Below are 13,409 nucleotides of genomic sequence, written 5' to 3'. Positions count from 1 at the left end.
TAAGTTGTAAACATGTACATGTATGTATATCTCCTGGTAAATTTTGTATAGCATACCTTTTATTGAGCCAAAGTTTTAAGCCTCTGAAATTACTCTTTTTCTTAAAACCTTCACATTCAAGGTATTGAGAATTTATTAGAATTTATGTGGACCTCAGGGTATTAAAATTGCCTCAAATTCAATTCCCAGAAATTCCCAAGAGTTCCACACTTCTTAAATTATAGGTAGTTTGTAAAGCTGAGAATTCCTTGGGATTCTAAGTCCTCACAAAACTGGAGTCTTTCTTTCCCAGAAATTCCCAGTAACTCCAAGCTTTTTAAATCAGAGTTAATTTGCATAGTTGGGAATTTTTGATCACTAATGGAATTCCGAGATTGTAACTCAATGAATTCAACAGAATATAGCCTGGAAGGTTACAGAAACGGACTCTCAAAAACTGCTCTTGAATTCGAAAACTGTAAACAACATTTATATATGCTCACCATATACTTACCAGCGTCACGCTTGTGAGCTGAAATTGCCAGGACCCTGCCAGGACCCCGTTTAATTACACGATCACAGCTGGGACGCTTCTTGCAAAATGTAGTGACTATCAATTTCAGAGACTGAAAAATAATTGTACCGCAAGCATGTTCATCATAACCTGAGCAGTAAGTGCACCTCGAGATGCTGGGCGAAGAGAAAGTGGCTTCATGTTTTGTGAGACCCACCATTTCCTGAAGTTCGAACGAATCGAGTAGAAAGCGTGAAAACATAGCGCTGATAAGTACCATGACCAAACAATGAAATTCACTCCTCCTGCAGTTGGACTGACACCATTTTACCCGTGACTTTGTTTGCACTACACATTTGCGGTCGGCAATTAAAATTATCACATGCTTGACGGGTCACATGACAATATTGTCCAGATCAAATTACTGCGTCAGACTTAATGTAAACATGAACATCGCTGACTCAATCTAATTTTATTAAATTTTGAGAAAGGCCGTGACACCGATCTTAAGGTAAAACAACACATCTTTGACAAAGCACGATTTTTTTAAATGAACAATGTAAACCTTGCGATGGTTAACTGACGAGAGAATGATGGAAACTTTCTCAAGCCGTTCGCTATCATTTGATAACTTCCTAGGCGAAACATAATCCGTAAAATAACTTCTTTTTTAATGCAAAAGTCTTTGTTTTACCGAAACGTGATTTAAAACTCAACACAAGCTAAATATAGTATAAAACGACGATTGGTGAAAAGAGGTTTGAATTTTTCTGGGCCTTAGTGTAAGAGAAAACCCCCATACGACATGACTTATCTCCTCTTCCTTCTCGAACCTTTGTAGTTCGCTTCTCTTTGCTGATGACCTCTTTTCAGTCTGTTTTCTGGAGCTGTTTGTATTTCCTTCCCACGTTGCTCTTCACTATATATTCGCCTTTTTACTAATGCTTTTCCTTGTTCTATTTCGCGTTCCTCTCGTCGTGTTCTGCTTATTTTAGTGCGCTTTCTAACTTTCCCGCGCGTTTTTCTCGACTCGCTGTACGGCTTATACTTCTTGCTTTCTTTGGTCGCTCTGTCTCTTTCTCTCCATACTATTTTCACTCAAAACCTTTCTTCCACGAACTTGGATCATAACAATTTGCTCCGGTTCACAAAGCTTTAGTTCTACCGGTAATGTTGCTTTGCGAGTTGATTAGAAATTGCAGATCACTAAGGAATTACTGTTCCACTACAACCTCACCAGTTTGATTTCCCGCTCAAAACGCGGGTGAAAAGTAATTGCCTTCGCAGCTTCATATCTACTAGCCCACGAGCAGCCTTCGAGTGCGCGGTACGGTACCCTAAAGCTCGGCACTCGAGTATGCGTACTTCATTGACATCTGCCGGTGTGTTTTGGCGCAGACCTGGCGCACGCTAATGGGGTATCCAAGTAACACATACAATCGCGCTTGCGCATTACCTTCTCCCTCGCCCTTCCATGACGTTATACGTATGCTAAAAGTATGACCATGTACAGTCGGTCGTGCGGTCGTAAGTCCAAATTTTTCTAGCTTGATATGTAATTCCTATTTCCTGTAATAATGAGGCTACGCTGCACGCGCTGTGAGGTCCGCGATTACCAGAGTGATTTTCGTTATTAGCCAAGGCTCCACTAAGGGAGGCGCTCGCCAGTGATATTTTGGCTTTGCCTTTGATTTTCTTTAATTTGCTTCGGTGAAATCTTTCAAAATTTTCACAATATTTGTGAAAATTGTCCTGCCGATCATTTAGAAGCCCAAAAATAGTTACCAAGGCGGTATTCTCGCTATTTTCATTCTTGTGTTTTCTTCCTCTATCTCAAATTTGGTCTTATGAAATTTTTTTATCAACAGGTGCTAGGGAAGGGACAAATATGTTTAACGGTCCAGCAAATCCCAGGAAATTCCACCCATGAAAACGCGACAAATCTTACTCGAAAGATCCGTACTATCTTTGTCGCAAAACAGTTCGTAATGGAATAAAACTTCGCCAAGATCTATATCCGTGCATGCGTAAATTTTTATACACATAAAAACTGCATTGTGCTGAACTGATTTTAGCACACCTATTCAAGCAAAAATCGCGCGATCGTATCGAGCTGCCATGTTTGTTTTGCATATTGACACTTTCAAAGCTCGCACCCATACCTCCCGCGGTCAAAACCCAATGTAGCTTCCTTAAGTCAATTTACTGTGACAAAACTAAATATTTGATTCAATTTTTTCCCCCTAGATTTAGCGTTCAACTTATCAATGTGAATCTGCGTTAATCTTCGAAGCGGAAATATAGCTAACACAATAAGAGCGACATGGCCGCTGCCCCACCAACGGGTGCATCACATAAAGTCCTTCTTTCAACTCACGAGAAAGAAAACCTCCAGCGGATTGCGAGACTATTGGTGGCTGGAGGCACAGCCATAATGCGAGAAATGTTTGATCAGTTTTTCAGCCCTCATCAATTTGTCGTGAGAATAAACAATCCTGCCGTTAAGAGTAAGATTAAGAAGGCAAAACTTTCCAAGCCACAATTGGAATGCCTTTATCCAAAACTGGGAACATGCAAAAGAACTTCGAAAGACTTCGACATTAGCCTCCTTTACAAACTATTTAAAACATTTTGTAACCTTACTCCACCAACATCTGGGTGGGATACCTTTCCACCACCAACAGACCATTCTACAGCTGCTGATCTGACAAGAATTAAAGAATACCGCAACAAAATTTGCCACGGCTACCCTGAAATGGAAATGGGTGACACCGAATTTAATTCGTTATGGAACGACATTCAAGAGGCTCTTGTGAGACTAGCAGGCTCGATAAGTCATTCAGCTCAAAGTGCATGGGAAAGATTGATTGCAAAGCTTTTAACTGATCCGCTAACGCCTGAGGATGAGAGAAATGTTAGAGAATTGAAAGAATGGTACGAAAATGAAGTAGGAACCAAAGAGGAAATAAAGAAAGTTGGAAAGTCTATTCAAGTGGGACTTGAGAGTGTACACCAAGCCATAAAAAGGACTGGTGATGATGTACACCAGGCCATAAAAAGGACTGGTGATGATGTAAACCAGGCGATACAAAAACGTATTGACGATGTACAACAGGCAATAATGAAAAAATTTCATCCCATCGTCGAAAAAAAGAATGATCCGAGGACATCAGCGCAGTTAACAAAGAGTGCTCTCGTTGGAAGAGCGCAAAATAATGACTTCCAAGATGAAAGTAGGTCACATTTACAACGTGGATCATCAACTCCACCAGAAAAAATGTTAACGGCGACATCAACCCAAAGTGAGTTCATTAAGGCCAATTTTCCTCAAAACACGTGCATTACACGTTTGATTTTCGAATGTTCAAACTAACTGAGTTGCTACAGGGTACCCCTCTTTCAAAAAATTTTCCCGATTACCACCAAATGATATGTTTATTTTCTGTGTTAAGATTGCCAAGAAATTGCAAAAGTCGATCAACTTTTGCTCAATGAACGCGTCAAAGATGTACCATCAATTTTACGGTTTAATTTAGACTGGCTTGAGGGTTTGTCCTGTACAATAAATCGCGGGAACTTGAGATATTTTTAATTTGGCAGTAGATTAGCGATACCTCTGGTCACACTTTTCTTGGTTATTTTCAGATTCGTTCCATGTGCAGAGATTCGTGCAACACACGAATCTTGTAAAAAATTACTCCTGAAGGATAAGGAGTAAGACTATGGCATGGATTACCTTTATATTATTGCCTATCTTGGGGATCCAGTTTTTTGGTTTTATTTACCCTCCCTTGTTCACATTAATTTGCATTTTACTTTACAGGCCCCCAAATTAGGACGTCATAAGGATAAAAAACACATATAATGGCACATAAAGAAGGTTTCACAATTATAAACTATTGATAATTACAATTTATAAGCCTGCTTTGTTTTTTATAATCTTCTTTTCTCATTTCAAAGCAACTGGTTCAGGATCACGACAGTTACCAGCAGGAGACAACGTGGGAGAATGCGAAGAGCTTTGCGAGATTGCACGAGCTTTTGGAATGAAACCAGAAAATTTCGGGCAACATAAAGAAATGCGGGAAAAACTTCATGAACACATCAAAGAAAGACGTCAGGAATCGAGGAAGGCAAGTTTAGCACAATATAGAGGGATACGTGGGACTGTCCATGTATGATGCTTTCTTCCATCTCAAAGATGATGGTACTTAATAAAGATAAAAAGATGTTTCGTTATCGTTCATTCAAACCTTCACGCTGTATCTTAACGACAAAGCAAGGACAAGACCTTGCCCTATACAAACACTGATTTCAAGATTCTGCTTTCCTCAGTCATTAGTTATCAAAGACATTTAATGTGTAACAAGAAATCGTTGACAGCTTTGGGATCGATGATTTCGAAGCTTGCTTTTTCCTATTATTTTCTTAATCTCAGATGTATCTACTGTTGCCATTGTATGCTCATATACGTTAATTGAGGTCTCGGGAATATGGAATTACTTTCTCGTTTGCATTCTTACTTTATCTTATTTTTATCAATCAAATTTATTCATAGTTTGTCTTTTCATTCATTATACTTAAATTCTAGGCTACCGAGGAGAAACCCTGGGAATACATAAAGTTGTTTTGTAGTTGGAATTTAATTTAAAGACTTAATTTTGATTTTAGCATTTCTTATTATAAATATCATTAATAATTTGTTCATTGATTTATCATAATGAAGATCTAAACTGACCTTAAAATGTGTTATTTTGTTGTCTTAAAATGTTTTATTTCGTTGTGTTTTATATCGAGACGTTTTCATTTCAATTTTTTCTTTTCAGACGTTTGAAGTGATCTCCGAAGCTGGTAAGGCCGATGAACACAAACGGAGTGAGCTTCAAAGTCTTTACATTGAAGCAAGAAAAATTATAAACCAGCTAGATGATAAATTCATAAATCCCCTTGAAACAAGCTTGGGAGATATCAAAACGGCTCTAGATGAAAACATCAGAAGTCTTGCGCCAAGGGATCAATATGTGGTGCTTGTTGCAGGTAGGAATTTAAAAGACTGAGGGTTTAAAAGACTGGAACTTTTCATGCATAGATTTTTGAACACCCTGCATTGCCCTCAGCTACCTCCACTATCCTGCAGTGTAAGGAGATTGTGATAATATCTCGGGAATCTTGAGTTTTTCCAGTAGTGCCGCTTTATTTAGCATTTACTTGTTTAGGAGTATCTCTTCAGAACTACAAATCTTTTATCTAAAGATGTCACGTGCCTGGAATTTTTCATCTTCAGGTGAGACTAGTGCTGGCAAGAGTAGTCTTATCAACCTAATACTTGGCGAAGAGATTTTACCAAGTGCCGTTTTGAGTACAACATCGACAATCTTCGAGCTCAAGCATGATGAAACTCCCATGGTTGTCATGCATTTGAAAGATTCTCTCGAACCTTTGCGTTACAATTTAGTTGGTCCGAAGGAGTCCTTCCTGATGCAGATAACTAATCTTGTGTCTGAAAAGAATGGCCGTGGGAGAGTATCCAGTTTCAGGAAGATCGAACTGTTTTGGCCGCATCCGCTGCTCCAGGTTTGTTAATTTTTGAGCACGCGCCTAATTTGCAAATATTCTTTTCTTCTTTCTGGATTTGGAATTAATATGACGGCTCCTTCTTTTTGCATTTACATGGCAGTGTTGGAGAGAAGGTGATGGTGTTAATTCCAACTCTTGGTAAAATCTACTACATTATTCTAATTGCAAAATTACCTTCCAATAATTTTGTTTTTTAAAAAAGTTACTTTTCAAATAAAATTTCTCTAAACTGAAGCAAGAGAAACCAATTGAGAGGATTGAAGCCGCAGCTTTTGGTTCCATCTCTCCAACGCAGGATATTTCCAGTGCGAAAAAAACGTAATGATATATGTTATTCAACAGCCGGGAGTCCGTTTTGGGAAACTGACTGTTCCCCAGGTCTTGGATACCACCTGACTCCGTAGTACTCAAGACAGAGGGCACAGTTTTTTTTCCAGTGCGGTCCAACCTAGGATGGTGAAGACCGTTTTCATGTTTTTTTTCTTACACTTAACAAAATGCTTTTGAAAAGAACCCGAGTTATTAAGGGCTGTAATTACGGCACCGTCGTCCACGTCTGTTTGTTTTTTTGCTGAAGTGGCACTCTTTTTCGCTAGAAACAAGGGTATTTAATGTGGCTTTCACTCATTTAATTCCTTCGGTTTCTATGGTGGAACTTACGGTAGAAAAGATCAAATTCAAGGGAATTTCAAAGATTTAGCGAAAGTGTATTTTTAGGAGAATCGAAAACTCTACTCAGTGTTGTACGACGAACATAGTTTTCTTTGTCATGAAGTATGTTTTCCGTCTCAAGATGAAAAAATTCACTTTTGCTTTGATAACTTTCGTTGTCTGAATTCATACTTGTGAGTCACTTGCTACAATATTTACATCTTTTAGCCACACGTGAAAAGGTTGAATAGTGCAAATTGCAAAACTCGGAGCGGTCTGTACCCGAGGTCCAGTTGAGAAAATCTGGACCGCTAGGGTGCGCAGAATTAGCCAATCCAAAAAATTACTTACGTTAATTTCCTACCACCCATATGTCTCCCAAAATGAGGACATTTCACTTACCATCCTTGTTACTATACATATTTCTACACTTTCGAACTATTGTGTCGAGCTGCCAGACCCTTTACTTAGAAAAAAAACAAAATAAAGAAAACCAAAGACAACGGCATGAATAGAAAGAATATGCTAATTGATGTATGGAAATGGTTAATCTTGGGCTAATCTTAAATAATTAAGACGGCTTTACCTGTATCAATTAGGAGCGTGTCATCATTGTTGACAGCCCTGGAGTGGGAGATAGTGAGGCAATGAATGAAGCTGTCCTTAACTACCTTCCAAATGCCTTCTGCTTTATTTATGTCATCAACAGCACCAATGCTGGCGGAGTTCAGGAAGACAGAGTAGGTGGCTATTTCAAAGATCATTAAATGCAGCTCTTTATTCTTCCTTGGTTATTGTAACTAAATGATTAGTATCAGTTCCAGTTCGAATGACATATACAAAGAAAAGAGTAATATAACACATTTTTCCAATGAAACAGTTTGTTGATTGAGATTAGGGTCCAGTCATTAATTTTTTTTCCTAAGGGAGAAGGGTATCGGAGAATTTTGGGGGCATTAGATGGTTTTAAGGGGGGAACGGAGGGGAAATCAGTCGTCGCTAACAAAGTGTAAAGGTGGGACTATTGAAAACTGCAACCAACGATGGTGGATCATTAGAATACTCTAGACCATAAGGAGGGATCAGGTTAATTTTATATTTTATTGTGACGAAAACGAAATCCTCCGACCCCCCCTCCCCCTCCCGCCCCTCCTTTCATGACCCGTCCCTAAGTGCTGTTTTTGCAAATCGCTTTTCTCTTTGTAGACTAAATTTATACTGTTAAGAATCAGTTTCCATAGGTAACGGAGGGAGGGAGGAGGGAATGCTACCCCCACTTTTTTTTTACATTTTATCAGGAAGATGTTATTTAGGCAACTGTCCACTTCAGTAGCTGTTCGTTTATCCTGGAGACACATTAACAGAGGACAGCGCCTTTGGTCCCCCAGCTCCGTCATTTGCATTTGTATCCCACTATATAACATCGTTTTGTAGACGAGTTAACAGGCTAATCAAAATAAGACCTGTTTTCAAAATATCGCGATGTAACAAGGAACGAAATCACTGGCGGGGGGGGGGGGGTGGGGGTTCCAACCACCTCCCTTTGTATCACGGTGAGGTATGAGTTTGCATACACGTCCGAGGGTTGATAAAATCAGTTTAGGAACAAGTCTTCTTTCTTCGATTTATGTTCAAACGTAAGACAAAAGATTACGCCATAAGTCCCTACAATTTTGATTAAAAGGTATTTAAAGGCCACGAAGACTAACTTGCATTTCTCCTCCTTGATCAATCGTGATTATATTCTTTACCATAAAAGGCATCGGCTTGTCTACTTTTTTATTTGAATAGCTGGGAATGTTACTATCCAATGCTGCGAGCCTCAAGAGAGAAGCGAAGATGGACTTAAAGCTGTTTGCTGGTTGTACCTTGTTTGTTTGCAACAAATGGGACGAGATTAAACCCGATGAAGTAGAGGAGGTGAAATCGGAACAAATCAAAAGGCTCACCAAAAAGTTGAGTGGCCTCGACCCGCACTTACAAATTGTTTACCTGTCGTGCAAAGATGCTCAAATGGCCCAGGAATACGGTGTCGTAAGAAGCGACTTTGATGACCTGATCAGAGGGATAAGCAGTCTATTAGTGTCTTCCATGCAGAATAACTTGGACATCTACACCAGGTAATTATAATAAATTAATTTTAATAATAATAAATAGAGAAGGCCTTATTGGAATCGAGGAGATGCTGTAAAGGGGGAAGTTTTGAAACAATAGAAGATACCTACCTTCCAAAAACAAATCATTTGAGAGTATTTTAATCCCATAACCTTAGTCATGATAAGATCAACTATGCTGCCCATGATCACAGCCTCCACGTATATTACGTCGATTTGAAAGATAAATTTTTGTTCTACGGTTTTGCAGATTTCTGATCTGTCCATTAGGTAGATGTAGGGAAAGGATTTCTACAATGCATGCTAATTCTAGGCAACATATGGCAGTCTTTCACTACAGCTTAAAAAAAAAGCCGTAAAACTCCAGAACAAAGCACTCTTGATCCCCTCGGTATTTGCCAACGCTTTTCATGCAACTAAGTTATTTTTGTGCTTTTCACGTTACCAAGTTCCCACCAGTAGTGTAGCCCATCCTACTCTATATAAACCACTCACAACCAACGATTCCCCGTTTTTCTCCGACGAAGGGCAAAGGTTGGAAGCTATCTATGATGGCCGATTAAAATCGTCAACTCAGTTAATAAGACCACATACAATACTATTCAAACCTGGTTTGATTCAACCCATGAATAGTTGAAAGGTGACAGTTCAGTTTCCTTGTCATGCACACTGCAATAACAAGCGCGTCGTGTAAAATTTTTTTAAGACTTCGTGAAGGTAACTCATACACTACGACTGGAAAGAAATCATACGGGTCTCTTATAGCTCACAGCAAATTCGAAAGGATCGTTACTTTTCGTTGAATATTTAATATTTAATATGTTGAATATTTTTTCTTTTGAAAAGTTCTTTTTTTGGGTTATAGATGGCTTGATGATCTCCTATCTCGTGTGTCTCGTCAAACTACGTTATTAATCAGATCAACAACGTTGTCACGGATGGAAAAAGATGGGAAAATGACGGAGATCAAGAAACGAATGGAAGAATTACAAAGATTGCAAAACGAAACCATAGAAGAACTTGGTGAAAACCAAAAGCAGTTAATATGGGAGATTACGGGAAAGTTGGCTTTTCACTTTAAAGCGACAGGCACATCAACCCGATTTTGCACGTGGTCTCCTACCGAGGTCCCAGTTCCAGAAGCAACATGGGAAGAGACGGAAGATAAAATCTTAAGGAGCATCTCGAAACGGAGTCATCAGTTCGTACAAGAGTGGGAGGATGACGACCACGAGTTCGCTAAAGCCCAGGACAAAATTATTAAAGATCTTTGTGAGAAGTATAACATCATGGAGGAAGAGATCCGCAAAGTAGAAGACGAAGTTCTCTTTGTAAACGGAACGGCGGAGGTTTTCCAGCAAAAAAAACGTACTTCTGGTCTCCGAAACATCCAAGAGAGATTTCAAAACGTTCCTATTGTGAAAAAAACTCCTGTGTGGCTCCGGCAAGGATTAGCAGCTGTTGTAATTCGCTCTCCGTTGAGTAAACTTGTGTCAAAATTAAGGGAGAGGCTAGATTCCCCCAGAAAGCTCAAGAAGTACCAGACCGACCAATGTGCTTACATGTCTGAGAGATGCAAAGCTTCTCTTAAAGTTCTCTCGGACCAAATCCATCTCCTTCCGTTCATAACAGAACAACTTGAAGATTCGGTGCGGGTTTTAAATCAGATAAAAGAGAAAATTCCCAAATTAATAGAGGGTGACAAGCAACTGTATCAACAGCTTCTGTCGGACACGAGAAGCAAGGCCGACATCCAGAATTTCTATGAACCCATAAGCAAGAAACTAGAGTCATTAAAGGAAAAAGTCTTCGTCTATGCTATGACAGAAATAAGGCGATCCGACTTTTCTGAGGGAGATTTGAAATGGACAGAAGATTCCAGGTCCATCGTCGGTAACGGTACTTTTTCCACAGTTTACGCTGGTGAACTCTCCCGTAAAGAAGAAAAGGAAATAAAAGTCACTTTGAAAGTTTACACAGATCTTCTCTCAGAAGAAAACGTGTTTCAATTTTGGAATGAAGATATGACTATGAGGTTTGTCAGACTAAAGCAGTTTCATGAATATACGTTGAATTAGCCTCTTATATTAGTTCTTATTTTTTTAGCCTTAACTCAAATTAGTGTTACTGGGTCCAAGTGGTTTTAAAGGAAATGGAAAAAGTGTTGTTTTAAGGCCACATCCTCCCACGCCGTTTAATCTTGAAAGCAAAGGGGCAGGCATTACTCGCAACTCTCGCAATGGCGTTAATATTATTCCCGCAACACTCTGTATACTATTGAGCTGTTCGTTTAAGTAGTCTGTTCTTTACTTCAATTTGAAACTACTCATTAAGTTGTAGCATAGAAAAATTCCTCAATTTCGCTGACATCCGCTCTTGGTGATTACACCACTTCACCTAGAGGAGCTGAAATAATAAATATAATGATTTATTGTATATCTCTTCTTTCTGATTTAGGCAGATACGCGGACATCGAAGTATTGTGGAGTTTTATGGGACACATCTTCTCAGAAGACCAGAGGGTACCAAAGTTGTGATGGTATCGGAGTTATGTATGGATTCCATCGAGACATACATTTTGTCTAATCGTGACCATGCCCCTTTCCGTACGAGGAAGAAAGTTTTACATTGGGCTGTGCAAATTGTTGACGCTTTGTGCTTTATCCATGGTAAAGAACTTTCCCATCAGAATTTGAAACTGAAAAATGTGTTGGTAAGCATGTGTTTCTCATTAGCATCTTATGATAGTGATTTGTGTTGTTTTAAAACCATTAACTCTTATGTAATGTAGATGCGAAATCCGCCCCTGTTAAGTTACGTTTGAATTGCATAAGGTATGAATATGTCGGCGAGATATTGAAGTGGGTATTGTTTTATTACTAATGTTGCAGCAGTACAAAATCTTAAACTCTTACTTTAAAACATCTTTGCGTGTCTCACATCGAGTGAGAAAGGCTCTTCTTGACTGGAATCAGTAGAATTCTCTTGAAATCGAATGCAGTGCAAATTGGATTACGAACCTTTTTAAGCATGAAGAAAGCAAAATCTGCTGTGGTTTACCTAACAGTTCTCCTTTGTAAAACTTTGAATCGGCAATTATCCAGCTTGTACACTTTGACTCTAAAAGTGCATCTTTGCCAAAATCGCATACAGAATTCTAGTTGGAGCCACAACCATTAATCTTAGGAGGTAATGAGGTTACTCATTGCATTCAATATTTCAGTTAACCCAAGGCGAAAACGTGAAGCTCAAAGGCATCGGCTGCGGTTCATTTAGAGTGAATAAAGATATCATGGAAGATAACATTCGTTATCTGGCACCTGAAGTCTTGGAAAGTGAGTGTCGAAACTACGACAGTAAGTCTGATATGTTTAGCTTCAGTATTTTGCTCTGGGAATTGTGGTTCTGTGAGAAAGCTTTTCAAACCTCGATCACCAGTCATTCACAGCACTTACAAATGCTGAAGAGGGGAATTCGCCCAGTACATTTAGAGGGTAAAGACCGTCCATGGCAAGTTTGGACAGAAGTCATGGAAACATGCTGGAAAGGTGAACCAAGTGCCCGATTAACTGCTGAGGAAAGCTGGAACAGATTACATAGCTTAGAGTCTGCTTAGAGGAAGACACAACCAGGGCGACCAACACCACCACCGAAACCATCTCGAAGGTCAAAACAAAGCTAACACCATAACCATCTTGAGACTTATCCGTTGTAGTTTCAATATATTTCAATTGAGGCTCGCTGTCTAAAATGTTAAGAAGAATAAATAGCACGTGTTAATGTTAATTTTTTTTTTATAAAAAATGATAATTGTGACAATAGTATGAAGAAGACAACATGAGGGCTAAGAGCAGCCTTAAAACCTGTTTGAGCGGTCAATTTTCGCTCAGTATTTTTTTTTGCATTTTTGTCCTCTTTGGAGTCAAATCTTCAGGGGCAGGACCGATAAGGTTTAACAATATGGTAGGTCGCATAGCGCGGGTTCATATGCTTAGAATCTTTGTAGCGGTCGAAAGACCGAAGTTAGTATCAGAAGGACCTCAAAGTTACAGCAACAGGAGAATTTCACGTTCGAGACCAGTTTTTTTTACGAAAACAAAGGAAGATTCCTTCCATAAACTTGTTTATCATAGCATTAGTCTACTGCAAATCAGCTTGGTTTACTACGCCGTTTGGTGTCTCCAAATGCCATGGCGTGCTTGTCATTTTTCCATGCCCAAAGTTATTTTGGGTACCGCTCAATGCAAGTTCCATTGTTCGGTTCCTTTACGCAACAAAATTTGTGCTCCTCGTTATCTAACACTTGAAATTCGGAAGGAACAAGATTAGCTGTTAGATTGGCGGTATACCACCTAGTAAAGCTGATTAGTTTGCAATGCTGCCGCCATAATGGTGTAGTTTGATCGTCCGGGTGAGTGTAGTCCTGAGAAGGACTGTTGTCGGTAGTGGTGACTGACGTTTCGACAACCTGAGCGGAAGTCATCATCAGAGTCAAGTGAAAGGTTGTTGTCAGTCGAATGTACTTAGTCCGGTTTGTGTACATTGATTGGTCAGTTTTGTCGTGATGTTATTGA

At 39.3% G+C, this 13,409-nt stretch overlaps 1 protein-coding gene across 1 annotated transcript; it reads left to right on the top strand.

Moving 5' to 3' along the window:
• The first annotated feature begins 2,744 nt into the window (after positions 1-2,744).
• LOC149044255 (uncharacterized) lies at positions 2,745-12,628 on the top strand. The gene is made up of 9 exons (XM_089209928.1): positions 2,745-3,744; positions 4,454-4,626; positions 5,320-5,530; positions 5,778-6,067; positions 7,321-7,461; positions 8,513-8,841; positions 9,701-10,870; positions 11,293-11,548; positions 12,059-12,628. The coding sequence occupies exons 1-9, from the start codon at positions 2,817-2,819 to the stop codon at positions 12,449-12,451; spliced, it is 3,891 nt and encodes a 1,296-aa protein (XP_089066054.1). The 5' UTR covers positions 2,745-2,816; the 3' UTR covers positions 12,452-12,628.
• The last annotated feature ends 781 nt before the right edge of the window (positions 12,629-13,409 follow it).

This window comes from Pocillopora damicornis, chromosome 6, assembly GCF_964200805.1.
Source record: "Pocillopora damicornis chromosome 6, jaPocDami1.2, whole genome shotgun sequence".
Taxonomy (NCBI): Eukaryota; Metazoa; Cnidaria; class Anthozoa; order Scleractinia; family Pocilloporidae; genus Pocillopora; species Pocillopora damicornis.
This window is presented reverse-complemented; position numbering and strand designations above follow the sequence as displayed.